This window comes from Phocoena sinus, chromosome 11, assembly GCF_008692025.1.
Source record: "Phocoena sinus isolate mPhoSin1 chromosome 11, mPhoSin1.pri, whole genome shotgun sequence".
NCBI lineage: Eukaryota > Metazoa > Chordata > Mammalia > Artiodactyla > Phocoenidae > Phocoena > Phocoena sinus.
Window position 1 is genome coordinate 7,175,965 of NC_045773.1, and position 27,702 is coordinate 7,203,666.

General features: G+C 44.8%; 1 protein-coding gene and 1 long non-coding RNA gene across 4 annotated transcripts in view; one reads left to right on the plus strand and one right to left on the minus strand.

Annotated features, from left to right (window-relative positions):
- Positions 1-12,932: 12,932 nt before the first annotated feature.
- LOC116761608 lies at positions 12,933-15,360 on the minus strand. Its single transcript, XR_004352065.1, has 3 exons — positions 15,223-15,360; positions 14,265-14,308; positions 12,933-13,000 (listed from the first exon to the last, which is right to left on the minus strand). It is a non-coding gene; the product is annotated as an uncharacterized LOC116761608 (long non-coding RNA).
- A 1,526-nt stretch (positions 15,361-16,886) lies between these two features.
- LHFPL4 (LHFPL tetraspan subfamily member 4) overlaps positions 16,887-27,702 on the plus strand; it is a 29,028-nt gene continuing 18,212 nt past the window's right edge. For all 3 annotated transcript variants that reach the window (XR_004352361.1, XM_032650451.1, XM_032650450.1), the window contains exon 1: positions 16,887-17,292. Coding sequence is in view for 2 of the 3 variants with exons in the window: in XM_032650451.1 (XP_032506342.1) it covers positions 16,887-17,292 (406 nt within the window). In the remaining variant the exon portion in view is untranslated. The remainder of the gene's footprint in view (positions 17,293-27,702) is intronic.

The window sequence follows — 27,702 nt, forward strand, 5'->3', positions numbered from 1 at the left end:
CCCCCTTTTTTTGGCTGTGCCGCACGGCATGAAGGATCTTAGTTCCCTGACTAGGGATGGAACCTGTGCCCCCTGCAGTGGAAGCATGGAGTCTTAACCACTGGACCACAAGGCAAGTCCCATATTTTTAGTTTTCTGAAGAACCTCCATACTATTTTCCACTGTGGCTGCACCAACTTACATTCCCACCAACAGTATAGGAGGAGAACGCTACCACTTTCAATGATTTGTTAATCAATCAACTAATTAACCAAGTTTATGTGGAGTGCTACTATGTGCCAGGCACCAGACAAGGCCTGGGAGTGAGTGGTGGATCCTTGAGCTTTGCTATTCACCATCTTGTAGGGAAGGCAGAGGGTAAACAGCAATCCAGTGGGTGGAATGCCAAGGAAGAGCAATTTAGATGCTCTGGCAAAATTTGCTCTTCTGGAATCTCATCTGCAGAAAATCTGAACCAGAAGGCTGAGTTCCCAGTTGACATCTCTCCCAGGACAGCTGCCTGAATCAGAGAAGGAATTAACTCTCCAGCCAGACTAATATATGCCCTCTATTTAATACTGCTAAATGGTGGGACTTCCCTGGTGGTCCAGTGGTTAAGAATCCACCTTCCAAAGCAGGGGACACAGGTTCAATCCCTGGTCGGGGAAATAAAATCCCACATGCTATGGGGCAACTAAGCCTGCACACTGCAACTACTGAGCCCATGTGTCACAACTAGAGAGGAGCCCACGTGCTACCACGAAGAGCCTGATCACCGCAACTGAGAGCTGATGCAGCCAAAATAAATAAATATATTTTTTTAATTGCCAATTGGTATCCCCAGAAAGATTCTGGGTAGAGTTTCATTATTGCTAATCAAGGGCCTGTCTGGTGGATTATTTAATAACAAGCCCCACTCTCAAGACTCCTGACTTCAAGATGGATTTTTTTTGGCCCAGTTGAAGCCCAGGAAATTACATTTCTGATTGTTGAGTCTATCCTTACAAATAACTGGGATGAATCCCCAAAGAAAAGTGCATGGACTTTGGAGTCAGGCAGACCAGGCTGTGCTGGGTTTCCAGGCTGTGTAACCTTGAGCAAGGCAGTTTTTTTTTTTCCCAGCTGTGCTGCACAGGATCTTAGTTCCTAGACCAGGGATTGAACCCGGGCTGGCAGTGAATGGACAGCCAGGGAATGCCCAAGCAAGGCACTTGTGTTCTCTAAGTCTCAGTTTTCTCATCTGTAAAATGGGGACACTGGCATCTTTGTCATTGGTCATCAAAAGGATTAAAGACAGTACATATTATACAGACCCAACACATGGCAGTCAAGAACAAATGTTTTCTTTGTTTTTTCCTTGTTGCACAAAATGACATTCAAATCAGTTGGGCTTTCTAAATAGGTTGGATTTCTTGCTAGAGAGAATGGCAGGGAGGTTAGTAAATACGGCTGGGATTCTTTTTTTTGTTTTTTTTTTTACTTTTTATTAGTAAACTAAATTTTACTTTTTGGATTCTTTTAGTTGTATAGCTCTTTGGTCCTTTTTAATTTTTTTTCCAAACCAGGATGATATTTGACACTTCAGAAAAAAAATCCAACGTTGGCTATTTATAGGAATAAGAATTATCCTTCATAGGAATGTAGAAAAGACATTCAGAGAAGAGAAGCAGTGTGAAGTCAAGCCAATCCCTGGGAGCTCATCATAACACATTTACTGGAAATGTCCATCTTATCCATAATTAAACTATAGCTGTTAAGTTTATACTGCAAGTGAGAAAAATAACTATTTTGACTCCTCAATCTTTCTTTAAGATAAATTATCACTTTTTTCATAAGGTATCAGCTATAAGGAAACGTAGTGAAGTTTTGATTCTTTTGGAAAAGAAGTTAATAATCTGGAAGTTTCAACTCACTTGAGTTAAAGACTGACTCCCCTCACAGGTCAAGGTGTACACCACGGTCTGCAGCAGGGGTGCACCTGTGTAAAATGGCTGGGATTCTTGGGACAGAGTTTTAAAAAGTAAATTAGTCCTATTTTATTCTAATTATAAAAGTAATACTGAATTTTAGCCTATATGGTAGACTGAGTTGGTAACAAACTATCTTTTCTCCCCGTCTACACTCCTAGAACTGTTTGGAAATGTTGCCTACCAAAAAACCATTTCCAACTCCAACTTGTCCTTTTTTCACCATTGGAAGAGCCCACTTACCACTACAGAGAGTGAAGAACGCTCACATACATTTTTCCAGCCTCTCTTGTGGATACAGGCAGGTTACTGAGTCCTGGCCATTGGGAACTGAGGGAAAGTTTGCAAAGGGACTCTGGAGAAGATTGTCCTCCCTAATAGAAAGAGAGGCATGAGAGGAAAATCCCCCTTCCTTTACTCTGGGCATGGCCATGTCTGCTGCTGCCATCTTGTGACCATAATAAAGAATATTACAGATGCAATGCAGAGAGGAAAGATGGAAAGTTCTTGGTTCCTTGCTGTCATTGTTGAGTCACAAAGTTAAGCTGAGAATCCTTAATCTTTGCTACAACCATTCATCACTGAGTATTATGTTAGCTATAAATTTGTCATATATGGCGTTTATTATGTTGAGGTATGTTCCTTCTATACCAAATCAGTTGAGAGATTTCATCATGAAAGGATGTTGAATTTTGTCAAATGTTTTTTTCTGCATGTATTGAGATACTTATATGGTTTTTATATTTCATTCCATTAATATGGTGTATTATATTTATTGGTTTGCATATGTTGAGCCACCTTTGCATCCCAGAAATAAATACCACTTGATCATGACGTATGATCCTTCTAATGAACTGTTGAATTCAGTTTGCTAGTATTTTGCTGAGAATATTTGCATCTGTATTCATCAGGGATATTGGTCTGTAATTTTCTTTTCTTGGAGTATTCTGATCTAGCTTTGGTATCAGGGTAATGCTGTCCTCATAAAATGAGTTTGGTAGTATTCCCACCCTTTCAACTTTTTGGAAGAGTTTGAAAAGGATGGGCATTGATTCTTCCTTAAATGTTTGGTAGAATTTACCCATAAAGGCACCTGTTCCTGGGTTTTTCTTTGTTGGGACATTTTTGAATACTTATTCAATCTCCTTACTATCGGTCTGTTCAGATTTTCTATTTCTTCATCATTCAGTCTTGGCAGGTTGTATGTTTCTAGGAATTTATCCATTCTTTCTTTTTTTTAAAAAAAATATTTATTTATTTGGTTGCAGCAGATCTTAGTTGCAGCAGGCAAGCTCCTTAGTTGCGGCTTGCGGGCTCTTTAGTTGTGGCTTGCCCTCTCCTTAGTTGCAGCACGCGAGCTCCTTAGCTGTGGCATGTGAACTCTTAGTTGCAGCACACATGTGGGATCTAGTTCCCTGACCAGGGATCGAACCCCGGCCCCCTGCATTGGAAGCACGGAGTCTTAGCCACTGGATCACCAGGGAAATCCCTATGCACAAGTTTCTGTGTGTATATATGCTTTCATTTCTCTTAGGAAGACCTTGAGCTTGGAACACATGGAGAGCACTCACTTGCCCCCAAATTAAGTTAAACTATGAATGTTTAGGGTATGTAAAGCTCCAGATGGTCAGGTTAGAACAAATGTGGGAATGTGTTTCTATGGCATCTGCTAGTCTTTGGGAGTTTCCCAGGAGCAATCACCTCTGCTTTTTATAGCCTTCCTATGTCTCAGATTTGAGGTTGTAACCTAGTCACTGTTCTCCTTTGTGAGGAGTGTAATTGCTGGGTCATATGATAATGCTATGTTTAACATTTTGAGAAACTTCCAAATTTCTTTCCATTTTGTATTCTTTTTTCTTTGGCCACGCTGCACGGCTTGCGGAATCTTAGTTCCCCAACTAAAGATGGAACCCATGCCCCCTGCAGTGAAACTGCAGAGTCCTAACCGTCGTACCGCCAGGGAATTCCCTCCAGTTTGTACTCCTACTATCCATGTATGAGGGTTCCAATTTCTCCATCCTCATCAACACTTATTTTCTGTCTTTTTTTTTTTTTTTTCGGTACGCGGGCCTCTCACTGTTGTGGCCTCTCCCGTTGCAGAGCACAGGCTCTGGACGCGCAGGCTCAGCGGCCACGGCTCACGGGCCCAGCCGCTCCGCGGCATGTGGGATTTTCCCAGACCGAGGCACGAACCCGTGTCCCCTGTATTGGCAGGTGGACTCTCAACCACTGCGCCACCAGGGAAGCCCTATTATCTGTCTTTTTAATTTTAGCTACCCTAGTCGTTGTGAAGAGGTATCTCAATGTGATTCAATTGATTTCTGACAAAGGTGCAAAGGTTATTCAAAGGAGAAAAGAGTCTTTTCAACAAGTAGTGCCAGAACAATTGGATGTACATATGCAAAAGATGAACCTCACCCTAACCTCTCATCATAAAGAAAAATTAACTCAAAATGGATGATAGACTCATATGTAAAGATTAAAACTATACAACGTCTGAAAGGAAACTTAGAGCAAAATTTTTATTACCTAGATCAAGCACAAATTTCTTAGATATTATATAAAAAATATAATCCATAAAATAAAAATTGATAAATTGGCCTTCATCAAAATTAAGAACTTTTGCTCTTCAAAAGATACTATTAAGAGAATGAAAAGATAAGCTACAAATTAGGAGAAAATATTCACAAAACACATATCTAACAAAGGATTTGTATCCATAAGATATAAAGAACTCTGAAAACTTTATAATGAGATAACCAACAGCCCAACAGAAAATGAGCAAAAGATTTGAACAGACACTTCACTAGTTAAGCAAATAAGCACATGAGAAGATGCCCAACATCATTAGTCATTAGGGAAATGTAAATTAAAAGCCACTCAAATGGCTCAAATTAAAAAAAAAGTACCAAGTTCTAGTGCAGATGAGGAAAAACTAGAACACTTATACATAGCTGGTGGGAATGCAATGTGGTACAGCCACTCTAGAAAACTGTTTGTCATTTTCTTATAAAGTTAAATATATACTTATCATATGACTCAACAATCTCACTCCTAGGTATTTACCTTAGAGAAGTGACAACTTATATTCATACAAAAGCCTATACGTGAATGTTTAGAGTAGCCTTATTTATAATTTTCAAAATGTGGAAACAATCCAAATGGCCCTCAATTGGTGAACAGACAGATAAACTATGGTTCATCTATACAATGGATCCCTACGTAGCAACTAAAAGAAACCAACTACTGATACACCCAACAACATGGTTGAATTGCAAATGCATGATGCCAACTGAAACAAGTTAGACTGAAAACGGTACATACTGCATGATTCCATTTATGTGACATTGTTGAAAAGGCAAAACCCACAGGGAAAGAAAATAAACAAGTGGTGGGAATTTGGGATTGATATATACACACTATTATATTTAAAATAGATAACCAACAAGGACCTACTGTATAGCACAGGGAACCCTACTCAATATTCTGTAGTAACCTAAATGGGAAAAGAATTTGAAAAAGAATACATATATGTGTATATATATATATATATATATATATAAAACTGAATCACTTAGCTGTGCACCTGAAACTAACACAACACTGTAAATCAACTATAGTCCAATATAAAATAAAAATTAAAAATAAAAACAAAAAAAAAGAAAACAAACAAGTGGTTGTCCAGGGTTTAGGGTGGGGTGAGGAGCCTACATCAGAGGGAAAGTAGGGAATTTTGGGGAGTGATGGATCTGTTCTGTATTTTAATTGTGGCAGTGGTCACACACAACTCTATGTGTCTGTCAATACTGAAGTGAATGAATTTTATTGTATCTAAATTATACCTCTGGCCTTGCCTGAATTTCTTGTCTGGCCTCTGATCAATTTCTATTGATTGAGGAAGGCCAAGAACCCTGGTCAGTATCACATGGAGTGAGATATCCAGACCCCCAGTGGATGGACAGCTGCCCAGTCTATCCAGCTTCCACGTATGAGCTGCAATGAAACTAAACTAGATGGCACATTCCTTACCCTTCACTGTAAACACCTTCAGTCTGTTCTAAAGCGCTGCAGCTCCGGGATACTCGAGTCTCCTGGGTGGCATTCGCTGATACCCACCCCACTGTGGGGTACAGCCACACCAAGGTACGTTGCTCCATGTCAGACCACTATGCACTTTTCCAGGCCCACCCTGGTCACTGTCTGTGGAGAAGGCATCTTACCAGCAAGCCCGGATATGACGGTTCCCCCACCACTGCTCATGTAGTCAAGAGTTGGGAATGTTCTAGAATTGCTTAATTAGGAAAGTTCCTTTCACACTCCAGTGGTGATTTTTGATTTGAACTCAGCATGAGTTTTAATCCTCTGGCAATTCTTTCTGGATGAGCCTATGCTTTTTAAAAGATCTATGTTGGGGCTTCCCTGGTGGCGCAGTGGTTGAGAGTCTGCCTGCCGATTGCAGGGGACGCAGGTTCATGCCCTGGTTATGGGAAGATCCCACATGCCGCGGAGCAGCTGGGCCCGTGAGCCATGGCCGCTGAGCCTGTGCGTCCAGAGCCTGTGCTCCACAGTGGGAGAGGCCGCAACAGTGAGAGGCGGCGTACTGCAAAAAAAAAAAAAAAAAAAAAAAATGTAGCGGGTAACCAATAAAGGTTAGAAATAAAATACAGGCATCTCTTGCTTAACATCAGTAATCTGTGTTAGAAATCAGATGTTCTGTGTGAAAACACAGACCAGAAGGAAGTGTATTTCCCATTATTTTAAATGGGAAAAATTATAATGCATGATGTGTCAACACCAAACCCCAAACAATTTCCTAAAACATAAATAAAATACAGTGAAACACCTGTACACAAGTAACAGTCTATTGTATTAAGATTTAATATGATTAACCAGCAGTAGCAGCGGCACTTACATCTGTCCCAAGGTCTGGGCGGGGGGAAAACTAGGCAGCCCTGTACCGCAGGCCCTCACACTTTCTTTCTTTCTTGAAGAAACACAAAACCCTTGAGATTCATGTACTGTATGATGGAGAAAAAAAAGTACCTAATGTTCCCCCCCAAAAAGATAGTATATTTTGTACTTTGTAAAGTGTTCATTAAAATGGAAGAAAAAAATGAAAAAAAAAAAGATTTAATATGATTAAAACCACTGCTTCCTTCAAACAGTGTAGTACCAACATAAAGACAGACATACAGACCAACAGAACAGACTATAGACTAGAAAGCCTAGGAATAAAGCCGCACATATATGGTCAGTTGATTTTCAACAAGGATGCCAAAAACCATTCAATGAGGGAAAAGACAGTCTTTTCAATAAATGGTACTGGGACAACTGGATAGCCACATGCAAAAGATTGAAGTTGCACCCTTACGTTACATCATGTACAAAAATTAACTCAAATAGATTAAAGACCTAAACATAAGGGCTAAAACTATAAAAATGTTAGAAAAAACACAGGGGAAAAGCTTTACGCCATTGTATTTGGCAATAATTTCTTGGATATGACACAAAAGCACAGGCAACAAAAGAAAAAATTGACAAATCTGACTTCATCAAAATTCACAACATTTGTGCATCAAAGGACACTAACAAGAGAGTGAAAAGACAACCCACTGAATGGGAGAAAATATTTACAAATCATATATCTGATAAGAGATTAATATTCTGAGAATATAAAGAACTCCTACAACTCAACAACAAACAAGCAACCCAATCCAAAAATGAAGAAAGGCTGTGAATAGACATTTCTCCAAAGAAGATGTATGAATATCAATAAGTCTATGAAAAGATGTTTAACATCCCTAGTGATTAGGGAAATGCAAATTAAAACCACAATGAAATACTACTTCATAGCAAGTAAGACGACAATTAAAACAAAACAGAAAATAACAAGTGTTGGCAAGGATGTGGAGAAATTAGAACGCTTGGCACTGCTGGTGGGAATGTAAAATCGTGCAGCTGCTGTGGAAAACAGTTTGGTGGTTTCTCAAGAAGTTAAACATAGGATTACCATATGATCTAGCAATTTCAGTTCTAGGTTTATAGCCAAAAGAATTGAAAGCAGGGACTCAAATGGTTATTTGTACACCAACGTTCATAGCAGTGTTATTCCCAATAGTCAAAAGGTAGAAACAACACAAATGTCCATCAACAGATAAATGGATAGACAAAATATATTATATACATAAAATGAAATAGTAACTTTAAAAAAGAATACAATTTTGATACATGCTACAACATGGATGAACCTGGGAAACATTATGTTAAGGAAAATAAGCCAGACACAAAAGGACAAATATTGTATGATTCCACTTGGATAAGGTACCTAGAATAGGCCAATTCATAGACAGAAAGTAGAACAGAGGTTACCAGGGGCTGGGGGACACAGAAGAAATAGGGAGTTATTGTTTAATAGGTACAGAGTTTGTTTGAGATGATGAAAAAGTTCTGAAAATGGAAGATGGTTGCACATTGTGATTGTACTTGATGCCACTGAATGTACACTTAAAAATGGTTAAAAGAGTAAGTTTCGTTATGTATATTTTACTACACACAAGAAGCAAAACCAGAAACCACTGCTTCCTAACCACCAAACAAATGATGCTGCTGTTAGCAAACGAAAGCATTGTGTGTAATAGCCCAATACCATACTTCCCTTAGCACCAACATCTCAGATGCACACCCATTTTGTTGCTGTGGAGGCACAATTTACAAAGAACACTTCATTCTGATATTCTACCAATAGTGGCTGGAATATTGCTTGAGCTATTTCCTACACTGAGTTCTGTTTAAAACATTGTGCTGAGTTTTAGGGATGTAAATATAAAATTTTCTTATTTAAATATTGGCCAGAAAATGTTGCATTGAGAGATAAGAAAGTTGTGTGATGTTCTGGTATTGAAAACCAAGAGGATTCTCGTGGGAAATGTCTCACAAAGTATGAATTACAGATCTTCCAAACTAAGAGAAGCAAAACCAAGAATAAAGAAAACTAAACCATTAAAATAGAAGGCTTAGAAGGAGAAAAAAGATGCATAGAGAAAGCATAGTAAATGTAAAACACAAAATTAGATGGTAGAAATAAGTTCACATTGATCAATAATCACAATAAATGTAAACAGATCAATGTTTACTTATTATAAGACAGAGACTTTAATATTGGATTTTTTTTATGAAGCTTTTTTTTTTTAATATTTATTTATTTATTTTTGGCTGTGTTGGGTTTTCATTTCTGTGCGAGGGGTTTCTCCAGTTGCGGCAAGCAGGGGCCACTCTTCATCGTGGTACGCGGGCCTCTCACTATCGCGGCCTCTCTTGTTGCGGAGCCCAGGCTCCAGATGCGCAGGCTCAGTAGTTGTGGCTCACGGGCCTAGTTGCTCCGCGGCATGTGGGATCTTCCCAGACCAGGGCTCGAACCCGTGTCCCCTGCATTGGCAGGCAGATTCTCAACCACTGCACCACCAGGGAAGCCCTTATGAAGCTTTTTGATTTTTACAAAAGACACTCCAAAAACATAATGACAGAAAGACTAAAGATAAAAGACTATACTTCAGGAAAATACTAGTCAAAAGAATGCTAGTATGCATCTATAATAATAACTTCGTCTCCATATATGTAGCAAAAAATCAATAGACTCACAAGGAGAAACTGGTAAATCAGCAATCATAATGGGAGATTTTCCTCCCCAACATTTTCGGGTTTAGTTGCTCCGCGGCATGTGGGATCTTCCCGGACCACGGCTCGAACCTGTGTCCCCTGCATTGTCAGGCAGATTCTTAATCACTGCACCACCAGGGAAGTCCCAGTAATGGGAGATTTTAACACACTTCTCAGAAATGCATGGATCAAGCAGACAGAAAAAAAAAAAAGAGTAATGATCTACAAAATGTGAACAATGCAATGAACAGACTTGAGCTAACAGACATAGAAAGAACTTCCTTCCATTAACAGGGAGAGCATATTCTTTAAAAGCACAGTTATGAAAATGAACCATGTACTAGGCCTCAAAGGGATATTCCATAGACTCCAAAGTATGAGTATCACACAGACCACATTCTCTGACCACAAAGCTAGCAAACCCATCTTGCCATGGCTTGGGAAGATCTTGCTTGGGCATGGAGCCAACCACCGATGGGAAAGCAGGGTCCATGGGTAGATGTTGACTCCCAACCCTATCACATGAGCTGCTGGATCCTACTGGAACCTATTCCTGCTTATGCCAGTTTTTATTGGGTCTCTGTCATTTGCAACCCAAGAGTTCTGAATAAAACAGATACTTCCCAGGTGAGACATGGTACAGCTATGAAGGCATCTTGTTATTGAATGAACAATTCTTCACATGTAAAGTTTGTTTCAAGTACAGAGCCCATTATTTCATCACCCATGAAAGAATACATACTTTTTAACGATGTCCTCTTTATAGATGAAACAACTGAGATTCCAAAAGTTGAATGGGGCTTCCCTGGTGGCGCAGTGGTTGAGAGTCCGCCTGCTGATGCAAGGGACACGGGTTCGTGCCCCGGTCTGGGAAGATCCAACATGTCGCGGAGCGGCTAGGCCCGTGAGCCATGGCCACTGAGGCTGCGCATCCACAGCCTGTGCTCTGCAACGGGAGAGGCCACAACAGTGAGAGGCCCGCGTACCGCCAAAAAAAAAAAAAAAAAAAGTTGAATGACTCATTTAATATCACAGCTCCAGCGAGCCCATTCACGTGGCTCTGAAAATCTCTGAGTGAACCTCTGTCATTCTAATTCTACCCCATCTGTTTCCTTGTTCGTGCACTAGACAGTGAGTTCTTCCAGGGCAGACCGGGTCTTCCTCATCTTTGTGTCCCCACTGCATAGCAAAGGACCTGTCAAGTAGAAGATGTCACTGACACTTATTAGCTGAGTGGCTGAAGGAATGAATGACTTGATTATCAAGTCAAAGAGCAAGATTTAATGTGTGAGGTTGAGGGAGGAAAGAGAAAGAAATGGCCTTCCTTAGGACTCTTTCAGGGACATGAGACAGAAAACTAATTCAAACCATTGTAAAGAAAAGAGGGGGATTTAAGAAAACCATAGAAAGACAGGCATAACTTTCACCACAGGCTCTTAAAAGTATTAAGAACTTCTTCGGACTTCCCTGATGGTGCAGTGGTTAAGAATCCGTCTGCCAATGCAGGGGACACGGGTTCAAGCCCTGGTCCGGGAAGATCCCACATGCCATGGAGCAACTAAGCCCGTGTGCCACAACTACTGAGCCTGCACTCTAGAGCCCGCGAACCACAACTGCTGAGCCCTAGTGCCACAACTACTGAAGCCTGCACACTTAGAGCCCATGCTCAGCAACAAGAGAAGCCACCGCAATGAGAAGCCCGCGCACCATAACGAAGAATAACCCCCGCTCGCTGCAACTAGAGAAGGCCCACACACAGCAACGAAGACCCAACACAGCCATTAAAAAAAAAAAAGAAACTCTTCATCTGAGGATATGTTGGCCTATTCTCTTGGTCTTTGCCATGGGACGGTGAACACGTAGCATCCTTACAGCTTATAATCCAAGGAATGAAGAGCTGAGACTTGAACCCAGATGGTCTGATGCCAGTAACCACTGGCATCGGAAATAAAAAGGAAACCCGGGTGGTTGAGAAGAATTGAATCTACTCTACAGAATAATCTATATGGCATCGTAGTTAAGAATGTGGGCTCTACCTAGGGATAAATACCAGCTGTTTCACTTGCTAGAGGTGCGATTTTGGGGAAGTAATTTTTTTTCTTTTTGGCCATGCCTCGCAGCATGTAGGATCTTACTTCCCCAGCCAGGGGTCAAACCTGTGCCCCCTGCAGTGGAAGTGCAGAATCTTAACCACTGGACTGCCAGGGAAGTCCCTGGGGAAGTAATTTAACTTCTGTGTCCTCGTCTGTAAAATGGGCATACCTCATTGTCCTCATGTGTAAAACAGTTCACGTCTGTATTAGTTTGCTAGGGCTACCATTATAAAATACTATAGGCTGCGTGGCTTAAACAACAGATATTTATTTTTTCACAGTTCTGGAGGCTCAAAGTCCAAGATCAAGGTGTTAGCAAGTTTGATTTCTTCTGAGGCCCCTCAGAAGGTGGCTCCTTTCTTGCTATGTTCCCCATGGTCATCATCTAGCCTCTGTCCTAATCTCCTCTTAAAAGGACACCAGTGTGGGCTTCCCTGGTGGCGCAGTGGTTGAGAGTCCGCCTGCCGATGTAGGGGACATGGGTTCGTGCCCTGGTCCGGGAAGATCCCACATGCTGTGGAGCGGCTGGGCCTGTGAGCCATGGCCGCTGAGCCTGAGCGTCCGGAGCCTGTGCTCTGTAATGGGGGAGGCCACATGAGAGGCCCGCGTACCGCAAAAAAAAAAAGGACACCAGTGATACTGGATTAGGGCCCACCCATATCACCTCATTTTACCTTAATCACCTCTTTAAAGGCCCTATCTCCAGTCACATTTTGAGGTACTGGGAGTTAGGACTTGAACATATGAATTTGGGGGTGGGGGAGAGGGATATAATTCAGCCCATAACACTACCTCTTAGGGTTATTGTGAAGATTAAATGAGATAATATATCTAAAGCAAAGATCAGGGGAGCTAGAATGCTGTAAGGGCTTAATAACCGTTCAAGGCAACTGAACACTTACTTTAGGCATAAGGCTATCTGACAAGTCACAAACCTTTCTCTGCTAGGATATTGGCTTTAAGTGCCCTGGGGGCTTCTCTCATCCAGCTCCAGGATCATCTTTGCCTTATGGTCTAAAGTTCCCAACTTGAGCTCACAACTGTTCTGTTCTGTTCTTCCTGTGGAGAGTTCTCAGACTTCCTTTCTGTAGGAAAGGAAGACTCCCCAAGGTTAGTCTTGAAAATGAGGAGACATTCTGTCCCAGCTACTTATAGCTCTGAGAGTGCCTTTCCAATACCACTGTAATTTCTACTCCTTGGGCAAGCCACTTATTAAAATTTAATGACAATCACTTACATTTATAAAGCCATTTTCAGTTTACAAAGCTCTTTTCCGTGCATTCTCTCTCTTGATCCTCATAACATCTGTAGGAAGGAAGGATGTTTTTCTCTATTTTATAAATGGAGAAAATGAGGCTGTGAGGAGTAGCATCATCGTCCTAGGTCATACAGTGGCAGAGATGCACCTCAAATTTTTGCCTTTGGGTTCCAATATGTCAGGAGTAGCTCACCCTTTCAGGCATTTTTCTACAATGTAAATAATCCAGTACACCAGTCCGGGTTGGGGGAGATGTAGGTAAATTATTTGGGACTATTTTGACTGGAAGTGACAAAAACCCAACACAAACTGGCTTCAGCAAAAACTGAATTCATTGGTTTACCTAACAGAACAATCCAGAAGCAGGTCTTCAGGCATGGATGGATCCAGGTGCTCAAATTATGTCACCAGGACACCAGGACTCTTTCCATTTCTTAGCTTCTCTTTGTGTTCATTTTATTCTTAGACAATCTCTCTGCTTGGAGTGTCAAAGATGCCCCCCTGTGGTTGAAGCTGAAGCCCCAGCTCAACAAACTCAGTAAAAGGGGAACAATCTCTTTCTCGTAAACTGCAACAAATGACCTGGATATCATTCTCAACTATTTGGCTTGGCTTATGGGCCCACCCAGAGCCAATCGTTGTGTCTAGAACAATGGAATATGTTCATTGTCCAGGCCTGATCATTTGCCCGGTTCTGGAGAGGAGTAAGGTGAGTCTCACCAAATCCAGGGCCTGAGTGAGGGGGAAAGGAGTTTCTTTAAAGACAAAGTACTGATGTCAGAAGCGGTGTGGGTGGCAGGCAGCTCTCTCCAGGGTGTCATCGCTCTGCAGAGCTAGAACAGAGCAACCAGTGAGGAGCTGGGGGCCCATCTTAGCAAGAACTCTCAGTTCTTCCCTGGAGAGCGAGTAGTAAGTGCACTTCTGTGATTTTTTTCCTGGAGTGCCTAGCTTGGCTCAGCAGGATAGGAAAAAAGACAATAATTCATGGCAGAATAAGGAGAAAAGATGGAACTTCTGGCTCCGGTAACTTATATTCAGAACAGTACCCACACCAGGAGCACCCACAGAAGGAGACTTTGAGGTGCCCTTTGAGGATGACTTCCCTCCCCCCTCTTCCCAGCACCTTCTGTCTCCCCATGAAGCTGTGAGCTCCAGGAGGGCAGGGACCACATCTGTTTTACCCACCATCTTCTCCCAGGGCCTAGCATAGTGCTGTGTTGGCACATTGCAGGAGCCTATCACATACTTATTGGGTGGATGAAATAAATTAATGAATCAGGTTGATCACTTGAATTGGCAGGATGGACTCACCTCTTTGGACAAGTCAATCCCTCTCTTTGGCCTCTGTTCTCCATCTGTCAAGTGGGAGAAGGTGTAGAATGAGACTCTCTTCACAGCCCCTGCCAGCTCATGCTTCTGGGATCTTAGGGTTCTCAGGAGACAGCCTGGATGCCTCTTCAAGGAACCAGTGGAAGGGGAAACCAAACTGATTGAATATACTGTCTCAGGTGAGATGACTTCACATGGGTCTGTGGTCCCCAAATTGTGGGGGACTGCACATTTCTTTTTTTTAATTTTGGAAGGAAATAACACTGCCTGTTTCTTATTTTGCCAAATAAAGCCACTGGCGGCGGCGGGGGGGTGGGGAACAACTGTCATTAACTGTCATCACCATTTCTTTAAAAAATGGAAGTTTTATATCAGGAAGGCAGGAGGTACATCATCTCAGAAACAAAACAAAACAAAAAAAAAAACAGTCCCTCTACCCCAGAGAAAAAAGACAGGTGGCAACCTCACATGATGATAATTACGTGGTTTTTTTGCACATAGATCTAAATTTCACCAGACTGATCCCTGTGTATGGTCCAGTATTTGGAACCTACTAACAGATTATTTTCACCACCTCTCAACACCTGTGAAGTGGGGCGTAATCTGCCCACTTTACAGATGGGGAAATAGAGGTTCAGAGAGCAAGTGCAAGGTCACGGAGACAGTTAAGTAGTAGTCAGAGCTTTCTGGATGACAACCCAGATGATCTTGGCAGATCCTAAGCCAAAAGGTATTTCACTGCAGGGAAGAAATGACCTGCACTGGCTCCCTTGGAGTGTCCCCTCATTTTCTCGGGCCTAACCGCAAACTGCCTGTACTGTTATGCTCCGTTCTTTAACACACCCTCCTGATGTGTCCGCTTCATGCCAGGCACTGGGAGAGTGTAGGGAGAGAAACCAACACGTTCCCAGCCTCCTTTTCTCCTGTTCCCCATACTCACCCCGTGTCCCACTCTCCAGGCCCAGCTCCACACACTGGCGGCCAACGAATCCCCACCGCGAGCGTGGGCCGCTAACAGTTTAGGAGGTTCCCTCTCCCAGAGGTGCTGGCGATTTCCTAGGAGACTCTGGGAACCTTCAACGCCTCCAAGACCCAAAGGACTGGAAGCGTAACGGTGACACTCGACAGACACTGTGGTAGGCTGTACCCGAGGTAATTTGGGAGCAAGGGATCAGTTCAAACGCTGTGAACTAACACCCTGTTCTGCCCCTGCAGCGTTCCCATGGGCTTGGCGTGGACCCACAATCGCTCAGCTCCGGCCGGAAGGAGGGGGGTCCCCCCAATTAGAAGGCCTTACTGTGGCGGGGGCTTACTGCTCCGGCTGGGGGACCCCAGGGACCGTGCCGACCCCTCTCCGAGACTGGCGGACACCCAAGCTCCCTTTCCTGTTCCGCTCCGCCCCGCACGCCGGCGGCAGGAACGCGCCTCCGTCGGGCCGCGCCGGTGCCCGAGAGCTCGCGCCTCCGCGCGGGAGCGCGCCCCGGGGAGAGCCCGAGCAAGATGGAGGCCGCGCCGAGGCCGCCGCCTGGGCCCGGGAAGCCGCCGCTCGGAGCGCCGAGCCGCGGCGCCTAGGCCGCGGCAGTCCCGGACCCACTGCTCCGGACCGGGCCCAGGTTGGTCTCCCCGCACCCGCTTCCCGCGGCCGCAGCCTCCGCGTGCGTCCGGCCTGGGCGCGCGGCAGCCGCCCCCCACCCCCCATCCCTGGCCCTACCCGGGCCCGGCCGCTCCCCCGCGCCCCGGGGACAACCCCTGCCCACTGCCCGCCCCTCGCGGCTCGGGCTGCCTGCCGGCGCCTGCCCCTCGTCCCCTTGGCCTGGAAAACCTCTCTCCCTGTAGCCCTGGCCCGCCAAACGTAGGCTCCCCCGAGCCCTGTCTTCTGAGGGACCCTCCCAACCCCCCCCGCCCCCTGTTCAGACCCTGCGGCTCCGGCCCCCGATGTCCCTCTAGCCTCATCCTGGTTCCTGCTCTTCTCCCTCCCTGTCCCAGCCCCCATATCACCTTCCCAGTCCCCTGGCACTAACCCCTTACATCCCTTTCTTACCCCCTCGTAGAAGCGCCCACCCCGCTCTCCACAGCCCCTTTCTAGACACCCAATACCAGACCTCCTTTTACCCCGAACACCAGCCCCCAGATTCCCTTCCGAGCTCCCTGTAAAACCCCGCTGCTAATTCTCCGCTGCCGGTCTCCAGCCTCCATTCCATCTCCCCACGGTCCCCTCTTACTTCGCCGGTACCAGCCCCCAAGCCCCCTCCCCAACGCCACCGTAACCACTTTCTAGCGCCCCGCCTCCAGCTCTCCTGTGCTCATTCCAGCTCCCTCATCCCAGCCCCCCAACTTTTACATGGCCTCTTCCTATGTCCCCGAATTGGAGATCTTTCCCAGTCTCCCCCTACCCTGACACCTTCCCGATACTCTCATGACCCCCTGCTAGCTCCTCCATACCAGCCCCCAGGTCCCCTCAGCTCCGCCTCAGGCCCCGCCCTCGCGGGTTCCTTGGCTTAGGGTCGCTTCTCGCGTGCGTCCCCAGCTCCCGCCCGGCAGCCCGGCTGTCGGTCCCGGGCCGGCGGCCCCCGCAAGCCGCCGCCGGCCCCGCCCCCGGGCACCATGCTGCCCTCGCAGGAGGCCTCCAAGCTCTACCACGAGCACTACATGCGGAACTCGCGGGCCATCGGTGTGCTATGGGCCATCTTCACCATCTGCTTCGCCATCATCAACGTGGTGGTCTTCATCCAGCCCTACTGGGTGGGCGACAGCGTGAGCACCCCCAAGCCTGGTTACTTCGGCCTCTTCCACTACTGTGTGGGCAGCGGGCTGGCGGGCCGCGAGCTCACCTGCCGCGGCTCGTTCACCGACTTCAGCACTATCCCGTCCGGCGCCTTCAAGGCGGCCGCCTTCTTCGTGCTGCTCTCCATGGTGCTGATCCTCGGCTGCATCACCTGCTTTGCTCTTTTCTTCTTCTGCAACACGGCCACGGTCTACAAGATCTGCGCCTGGATGCAGCTCTTGGCAGGTAGGGGAGGGGCGGGGGTGGGACTTCTAGAACAGACGCTGAGGAAGGGGCTTCTTCTTCCAGGACCCCTTCTTGGAGGAGTCAGAGACAGATTCTGCTCCTCTGTCTAAAGACACACCTCCTTCGCTGACTCTAAGCAGCCAGTGGGGAGGGGATTCTATGAGAGAGACACCTTGGGTCAGAGGGCATAGCCTTAGAACTGGGTCTATAGGTCTGTGTGCTTGGATGTGGGCAGATTGCGTTTCTTGATGGATGAGCATTATGTCTGAGTTTCTGAGGGTCTCTGAGAAAGCGACCCTTGGCTCTTAAGGGAAATAACTGTCTGAATGAGGAGTTACTCTAGGTGTGAGCAATTTCTGTTGCATTGAAAAAAGCATGAGGGACTTCCCTGGTGGTCCAGTGGTTAAGATTCTGTGCTCCCAATGCAGGGGGCACGGGTTTGATCCCTGGTAGGGGAACTAAGATCCCTCATGCCACACGGCGTGACCTAAAAAATTAAAAACAAAACAATGAGATGGGGAATCAAGAGATCTGACAGTGACCTTTAACTTGCTAACGTTATCAATTTGGATGTTTCACTTTACTTCTCTGAGGCTCAGTTTCCTCATCTGTAAAACAGTGGAGAAGAGTCCAAGAACTCATGAAAGAGTAATTTATAAACTATAAAGTTGGAGAGGATGGAGGGTGGTGTTAAAGAGAAGGCTGTCTGTAGTGTCTGTCCAGTGTTTGAAGTGTAGGTGGTTGACAACACCTGGCAACATGGGCCTCTGGAGAGCAGGTCTCCAGCCTCCCACCCCCACCAAGGCAGGAAGGGTTCTGGTGCCATGCCTAGTGGGAATGAGTCTCTGGGACCCTCTGAAATGTTTGGTTAAGACAGACACCTTGCCCTAAAAACCAGAGAAGGGCCTTTTGGGAGTAAGAACTGCTGAGACAGTTTTCCAGGATCCATTAGAGTCCCCCATCACTGCCTACCTTTCAATCGAAGACAGATTTTGAAGATTCAGCAGCTTGGGCATTTGCCTAATTGCAGGCAGGGAAGAGCGTTGGGCTGAGGACAGTTGGGCCAGGGGATGGCAGGGATGGAGGAGGAGGCTGATGAAGGCTGGTGAAGGAAAACATTTAGAGCCTTCCAGGGTTGAGAAAGGGAAGGGAAATGTGGTGATCATGCACCAGAGATGGTTTTTCAAAATAAGCACCTCAGAATATTCAACAAGTGTTAGCCCCTTCAAAAGAGACCTCCTGAAGAAGCTGTTCTGTCACTTGCTGATGGTTCCACTCCTCAAAACATTGTAGGAAATTGTCTTTGGATCGTGGTGTGTATACTCTTGAACATCATCTTTGAGGGGAAACCTCTTTTTTTTTTTAATTAAATAATTTATTTATTTTTGGCTGCATTGGGTCTTCGTTGCTGCGCACGGGCTTTCTCTAGTTGCGGTGAGCGGGGGCTACTCTTCATTGCAGTGCACGGGCTTCTCATTGTGGTGGCTTCTCTTGTTGTGGAGCACGGGCTCTAGGTGCGTGGGCTTCAGTAGTTGTGGCACGTGGGCTCAGTAGTTGTGGTGCACAGGCTTAGTTGCTCCGTGGCATGTGGGATCTTCCCGGACCGGGGATCAAACCCGTGTCCTCCTCATTGGCAGGCGGATTCTTAACCACTGCGCCACCAGGGAAGTCCCAAACCTCCATTTTTTAAAGAAGGACTATGATTTTTGGAAATGGCCAAGTGTAGAAAACACAATGGATGGGAGTTCCCTGGTGGCACAGTGATTAAGACTTCGTGCTCCTGATGCAAGGGACCCGGGTTCAATCCCTGGTCAGGGAACTAGCTCCCACGTGCGTGCTGCAACTAAGAGTTCGCATGCCACAACTAAGGAGCGCACCAGCCACAACTAAGGAGCCCGCCTGCTGCAACTAAGACTCAGCACAACCAAATAAATAAATTAATTTAAAAAATTAAAAAAGAAGAAAACACAATGGGTGGTCAAGATGAGAACTGTCACTTGAGATGAAAGCCAAGGTGTGAAGGCAAAATCACGAGGCTGGTTTGCTTCCCCAGGAGGACTGTTACAAATGCTGGGAGGAGTTTCTGGCCCGTTGGAAGAATTGTTCAAACTCCCAAAAGGACTACCTTGCAGAAGGCAGCATTTATTCAGTGTGGACATTCTAGTGGGCTTGCTCCAATTGACTTAGATGGAGGTCTTTTAAGATTTTGGAGAAAGTGAGAAAGGAGAATTGTAGGATGTGGGACGTATCTCCATATTTATCAGTACCCAGAAGGTGATTTTCATTCTACTCTTAAAAGGCGAGCTGGAAAGAATATATGCTCAGCTGGAACTCCCATATCCTGAACCTTGATTTGTAGTCTGCAGATGGGTTACTGACCTCTTGGCCTTCCAGTTCGCTATAATCCATCCAATTCTCTGTAATCCATGTGGGTTTAATCTTGGGGATTTGATGAACTATTCAACAACCCCCATGTAAATACAGAATTTCAGGGATCTTAGGAATCAGCTCCTTCAAACCCTGCCTTCCTCCACCCCCATTATAGAGAGAGGAAACTGAGCCTAGAGACATAAAGGTCTTACCCAAAGTCACACAGCCAGTAATAGAGTAAACTAGTCATGACTCCTGGTCCAGTGCTCTTTCCCTTGTGTTTCGCCCCACCCCTAAGGGCAGTTATCAGAGTTGAGCAGTTCATTGTATTTTACTTAGAGATTTCTGAGCTCTGGCTAAGTGACTGACTTACTTTGCTTAATAAAGGGCAGAGGTCAGGGGCTTCCCTGGTGGCGCAGTGGTTAAGGATCTGCCTGCCAATTCAGGGGACATGGGTTTGAGCCCTGGTCTGGGAAGATCCCACATGCCGTGGAGCAACTAAACCCGTGCGCCACAACTACTGAGCCCACGTGCCACAACTACTGAAGCCTGCGCGCCTGGAGCCCGTGCTTCGCAACCAGAGAAGCCACTTCAATAAGAAGCCTGCGCACCACAATGAAGAGTAGCCCCTACTCACCGCAACTAGAGAAAGCCCAAGCGCAGCAACAAAGACCCAACGCAGACAAAAATAAATAAAAAAAAAAAAAAAAAAAAAAGGGGCAGAGGCCAGAGCACTAGACTACAAGTCATGGGATTGCGCTGGTGGGGGAGGGTTGTCTTAGTTAATTCTGCCTGTGACTCACCATGTAGTGTTAAGCCACCACTTTTTAGCTTAAATCTCAGTTTTCTCATCTGTACAGTGGGGGACTAATCAGATTAGTGGATTTAAAGTATCTCTTTCAGGCCTGTGGGGCTCCTAGAATAACTCTTTCACCAAGATCATTCCACTCAGAAAGTGAGAAATCAGTCATCCTCAGAGAAACTGCAGAGAAGCAGAGGGCCTTATTTGTATCAGATAAGAATTAGAAGGACTTCCCTGGTGGTCCAGTGGTTAAGACTCTGTGCGTCCACTGCAGGGGCTACAGGTTTGATCCCTGGTTGGGAAACTAAGATCCCGCATGCCATGCAGTGCAGACAGAAAAAAAAAAAAAGAGAGAGAATGCCTGTTGTATGGTTCTTGTTCAAGTGAACATTTACTCAAGCTGTTTATTGGCCATGCCATGCAGCATGTGGGCAATCCCTGCTGTCAGGAAGCTTACCATCTAGGTGAATCTAGGTCAGCAGTCTTTCAGTGAAAAGTGACAGAAGCCCAACTCAAGCTGCCTTAAGTAAATTAAAATAAGATAAAGGGCTTCCGTGGTGGTGCAGTGGTTGAGAGTCTGCCTGCCGATGCAGAGGACACGGGTTCGTGCCCTGGTCTGGGAAGATCACACATGCTGCAGAGCGGCTGGGCCCATGAGCCATGGCCGCAGAGCCTGCGTGTCCGGAGCCTGTGCTCCGCAACGGGAGAGGCCACAGCAGTGAGAGGCCCACGTACCGGGGAAAAAAAGAAAAAAATGTAAAATAAAATAAGGTAAAGAGGGTAGTGTTTTTGGCTCACATACATTAAAAGTCAAGAGCACTGGCTTCAGGCACGGATGGATCCAGATGCTCAAATAACGTCATTAAAAATCAGTCTCTCAGTAGCGTCGACATATATACACTACCAAATGTAAAATAGATAGCTAGTGGGAAGCAGCTGCAGCGCACAGGGAGATCAGCTCGGTGCTGTGTGACCACCTAGAGGGGTGGGATAGGGAGGGTGGGAGGGAGAGGCAAGAGGGAGGGGATATGGGGATATATGTATACATATAGCCGATTCACTTTGTTATATAGCAGAAACTAACACAACATTGTAAAGCAATTATACTCCAAAAAAAAATCAATCTCTTGGGACTTCCCTGGTGGTCCAGTGGCTAAGACTCCGCACACCCTATCTATGCAGGGGGCCTGGGTTTGATCCCTGGTCGGGAACTAGATCCCACATGCTGCAACTCAGAGTTTGCATGTAGCAACGAATATCCTGAGTGCCAGTGCGGCCAAATAAATAAATAAATATTAAAAAAAATCAGTCAGTCTCCATTTCCTGGTTCCTCTGTGTTGGCTCACTTTTAAATTCACTTCTCTCTTGACGGTTATAAGTAAGGCTACCAGCAGCTCTGAATTTACATTGCTTCAGCTTAGTGATGCCTGTGGAATAAAAAAGCTTTTATTCAATGGTTCCAGCAAAAGTTCCAGGGCTGATTCTGATTGTCTAGCTTTGGTCAAGTGTCTGCCTCTTAATTAATCAGTGTGACTGTCTAAGGTCTCGGCCACATACCCATTCCTGGGACACATGAACTGATAGGGGAGAAAGATAAATTCCCACAGAGGGGAATCAGGTGTGACCACTGGAAGACGGCTACTGTGGGTTAGACAAGTGCAGACAGAGGCCTCATCCTGGACAGTCTGAGCACTAATACGTGCTCAGCTTTAGGTGCTGTGGAAGACCAGGGCAATTGAGGAGGATACCGCCTTAGTTGGGAGGTGAAGCTTGAGTGGGGCTGGGTGTGGACAGGTGTGAGTTGCGAGAGAGCATTCTGAATGGAGAGGAAGATCATGGACGGAGAGACACAGAGGAGAGAAAGCCACATCCGGCTTGAGTGTGGCATCCACGTAGGGGAGCAGCAGTGAAAGAGGCCAGGAAGGAATGATGGGGCTACAGTGTGCAAGGCTCTGAGTACTGGGTCAAAAAATTTGGATTTAATCAGCAGGCGGTTCGAAGCTACGACCACTGTTTATTAACTGTTTATTAACTGTTTATTAACACTGTTTATTAACTGTTTATTAACACTGTTTATTAACTGTTTATTAACACTGTTTATTAACTGTTTATTAACTGTTTATTAACAACAGTGGTCGTAGCTTCGAACTGCCTGCTGAGTAAATCCAAATTTTTTGATAATAATCAGGAAAAAAATAGTTAACATTTTCTGAGCCTTTACTATATGCTTGAGCATATGCTAAGCATTTACATGCATACTGTCATTGAATCCTCACAAAAATCCTATGGGGTAGGTACCACTATGAATATTTCATAGATGAGAACACTGAGCCTCTGAAAGGAAAGAGTCATTTGTCCAAGGTCATACAGGGGGTAAGTGGTGGAGCCAGAATTGTAACTCAGTCTGTCTAACTAGAAAGCCCAAGGATTTATAAAGGAACATTCAGGATGGGAATAGAGACAGGATGAATTTGCCAGAAGAGTCGAATGCTAAGTAGAGAGGCTGGGAGACTCAGGTGGCTCTTTGTGGAGTTAGGGGTCAGCTTTTCTTTTTTTTAAAAATTAATTAATCAATTAATTTTTGGCTGTGTTTGGTCTTCGTTGTTGTGTGTGGGCTTCTGCTAGTTGTGGCGAGCAGGGGCTACTCTTCGTTGCGGTGCCCGGGCTTCTCATTGCGGTGGCTTCTCTTGTTGAGGAGCATGGGCTCTAGGCGTGTATGCGTCAGTAGTTGTGGCATGCGGGCTCAGTAGTTGTGGTGCACGGGCTTAGTTGCTCCGCGGCATGTGGGATCCTCCCGGACCAGGGCTCAGACCCGTGTCCCCTGCATTGGCAGGAGGATTCTTAACCACTGCGCCACCAGGGAAATCCCAGGGGTCAGTTTTTCAAGGCTTCTCAGGATATCTCTGCTACTCTTTACCTGGTCTTTCCCATTTTCGGGTGCTAGACACTTTCACATTCGTTATGTCATTTACTGTCCATCTGTTAAAATGACTTGTCCAAAGGTCACACATCTAGTGAAAGAAGGAGCTGAAGCTTCACATGAGTCTAAATGGATCTAGAACCTGTTTTTAGCCCTGAACTGAAACACAGGACGTGAATACACAGATTACAAGTTACAACTGGCAGGTGTATGTACTCAGTGTTTACCTGTGGGCTGAGTGAGGTTAGCCAAGGGGAGGTTGCTGGCTGGAGTAGAGACTCAGACTGGAAGCCTGGTCGAGGGTCCGAGGGGGCAGTGTGGGGAAGTGGCAGAGGACTTAGAATTCCCACTTTGCCACTTCCCAGCTGTGTCCCTTGGATAAGTGGGTTTCCTCTCTGAGCCTCAGTTCCCTTATCTGTAAAATGGAGGTGATTATTGTACCTACTTCAGAGGTGATGGAAAGAAAGAAATGAAACCATGGGGCTGAAATGCTGAGTGTGGTTCCTGGTATACAGTGTGAACAATCAGTAAATGGTCACTGTTATTCTTGTGACATAGTCTGAGTGAAGAGCAGCTTGTGAGGGGTCCTTGCTACTCAGGTGAAAGACTTTGGATTTGCTGAGATGATCAAAGGCCTTAAGAAGTCATAGACTGTCAGCTGGGAAGGGTCTTACCAATCAGCTGGCTCAACTCCCTTGTTGTACAGATCACAAAACTGAGTCCCAGAGAGAAGAGACAAGGCCATGCTCACAAAGTGAGACTCCTCTATCCACAGAAGGGGGGCGATTCTGACCACATTTATTCAGTGTCGAGAGCCTACTATGTGTCAGGCACTGCCCAGTGCTAGAATCATGGTGGCAAACAGCACGTGTGAGATATAGTGGGCGCTGGGGAGACTGATGGTGGAGGTGGCAGCAGGGGCTGGTTGGTGCGCCAGAGGTGAGCATCTTCCAGCCTCCCGGATGTGTGTCCTAAATCATCAGGGATCTCTGAGGCAGGAGCAGCAGTGTCACTACAGCCTAGAATATGCATCCACATCCCTCCCCACTTCCTTGGCTTATGTTTCAGATTTGGTTTGGGATTTTATTCACCCAGTGAGTCTCTGTTGAATGCGATGAGACTGCTGAGCACATTGGGGGAATTTCTTTCCTCCCACTCTTTTTTTTTTTTTCCTCCCACTCTTCCCTCCCTCATTTCCTTGCTCCCCCAATTCCCCCCTTCCTTCCTTCTTTCCTGCCTTCCACCTTCCTTCCCTCCCTCCCTCCTTGCATTTTTTTGCTTTGCTCCTTCTCTCCCTTTTCCCTTCCTTTCTTTCTCACATCAGTCCTTTACTGACAGCCTCCTCTGTGTGTCAGGCTATGCTAGGCTCAGGGAATCCTGAGTAAGAGTCCTCGCTCCCCGGAAGCTCATAGTCTAATGGGAGAGGCAGGAAAGAAATTGGATCATCACACTATGGGATGACATATGAAATGATTGAATCATGCAAGGGTATCTTGGGGGCACACACTTCTGACACATTAAGGACAGCCAGAGAAGTCTTCCAAAAAGTAACAGCATTTGAGCTGAGTCTTAAAGGATGAGAAGGGGAGCCAGGCAGAAGAGACAGTATGATTGAAGGTGTGGAGGAGGGAAATAGCCTGGTGTGTTTTGGGCACCACAGACAATTAGCACAAGGGGAGGTGAGAGCTGAGACTGGGAAGGTGGAGAGGGGCTGGATTGCGGTTGCCTTCTAAGCCACGGTCAGGAGTTTAGACTTTATCTATAAGCAGCAGATACTTGTTGACTTTTTTTTTTTTAATCTTTAAAAATGTTTCCAGACTTTCACTTACTTTTCAGAAAAGTTAATACATGCACGGGAAACAAAATTCAAAAGATAAAATGGTGTTTAATCAGATGTAAGCCTCCTCCCTGCTCTCATTTCTCAGTGATCCTCCCAGAAGTCTCCTCCCAGGGGCAACCACTTTTACCATTTCTTGAGTATCCTTTCCAAGAAATCCCATAAATATACAAGCAAATTCAAACGATATTTAAAAAAAATAAATATGGTATATTAGTTATCTATTACGCATAGCAGATTACCCCAAAACTTAGTGGCTGAAAGCAACAAGCATTTATTATCTCTGTTTCTGTGAGTCACAGGAATTTGGGAGTGCTTAGATGGGTAGTTCTGGCTTGAGGTGTCTCATGAAGTTGCACCCAAGACCTTAGCTGGGGTCGGCTGGAGGAGACCTCAGAATGAGTGCTCTGAGAGAGAGAAATAAGAAGGTATGATGCCCACCCCCCCTTCTTTGGTAATAGCTTTATTGAGATTTAAATCACGTGCCACACAATTCACACATATAAAGTGTACATTTCAGTAGTTTTTAGTATATTTACAGAGTTGTGTAACCATTACCACAATCAATTTTAAGATATTTACATAACCTCAAGACGCCTTATATCTGTCCTTTAGCTGTCTCCCCTTAAGCCTACCATGCCCATCTTCTCTGTCCTCTAAGCAGCCACTAACCTACTTTCTGTCTATTAAGCCTGTTCTGGACATTTTGTATAAATGGAATCATATAATATGTGGTCTTTGTGATTGGCATCTTTCACTTAGCATAATGTTTTCAAGGTTCATTCATGTTGCAGCATGGGTCAATACTTCATTCCTTTTTACAGCTGAATAATATTCCATTGTATGGATATTCTGCATTTTGTTTATCCGGTCATCAGCTGATGGCCACTTGGATTGTCTCCACCTTTTGGCTATTATGAGTAATGTTGCTATGAACACTTGTGTACAGGTTTTTGTGTGGACACATGTTTTCATTTCCCTTGGATATATTCCCGAGAGTCTAATTGCTGGCTCAGGTGGCAACTCTGACGTTTTGAAGAACTGCCAGATTGTACTCCAAAGGGGCAGTACCATTTTACTTTCCCACCAGCAGTGTGTGAAGGTGCTTAGTCATATCCTCATCAACACTTATGTTATTATCTGACTTTTGGATTACAGCCATCCTCCTGGGTGTGAACTGGTAACTCGTGGTTTTGATTTCCATTTCCCTAATGATTAGTGGTGTTAGGCATCTTTTCGTGCGCTTGTTGGCCATTTATATACCTTCTTTGGAGAAACACCTATTCAGATCCTTTGCCCATTTTTTTCTTCCGGTTTTATTGAGATACAGTTGACATACAGCACTGTATAAGTTTCAGGTGTACCGCATAATTTGGCTTAGTGAACATCCATCATCTTATATAGATATAAAATTAAAGAAATAGAAAATTTTTGTGTGTGATGAGAACTCTGAGGATTTACTCTCTTAACAGCTTTCATAGATAACATACGGAGGTGGTAATTATATTTTTGATGCTGTACATGACATCCCTAGCACTTGTTTACCTTATAACTGGAAGTTTGTACCTTTTGACTGCCTTCATCCAGTTGTCTCTCCCCCCACCCCCACCTCTGGTAACCACAAGTCTGTTCTCTTTTTCTATGTTTTTTTTTTTTTGAAGTATAATTGACCTACAACACTGTTAGTTCCTATCATACAACACAGTGATTTGATAGTTCTATGTATTTCAAAATGATCACCATGATGAGTCTAGTCACTGTATGTTACCATATAAACATATATTTATTGACTGTACTTCCCACACTGTACACTTCATAGCCATGACTCATTTATTTTGCAACTGGAAGTTTGTACCTTTTAATCTGTCTCGCCTATTTCTTTCCTCCCCTCATTCCCTTCCCCTTTGCCCATTTAAAAATTGGATTATTTTTCTTTTTACTATTGAGTTGTAAGAGTTCTTTATACACTTGTTATAAGTCCCTTATCAGATATATGATTTGCAAATATTTTCTTCCATTCTATGGCTGTCTTTTCACTTTCTTGATGGTGTTCTTTGAAGCACAAAAGTTTTAAATTTACACAAAGTCCAGTTTATCTTTTTGTTGTTGTTGCTTGTGCTTTTGATGTCATTTCTAAGAATCCATTGCCAAACCCAAGGTTACAAAAATTTACCTCTGTTTTCTTCTAAGCGTTTTATAGTTTTAGTTTTTACACTTAGGGCTCTCATCCATTTGAGTTAATTTTTGTATATGGTGTAAAGTAAGAGTTCAACTTCATTCTTTTGAATGTGGCTCTCCAGTTGTCCCTGCACCGTTTATTGAAAACAGTGTTCTTTCTCAACTGAATGGTCTTGGCACCCTTGCCAAAAATCAATTGACCATGGGTTAATTTCTGGACTCTCACTTCTGTTCCATTGATCTGTATGTCTATCCTTATGCCAGTAACAGTCTGTCTTGATTACTGTTGCTTTGTAGTGAGTT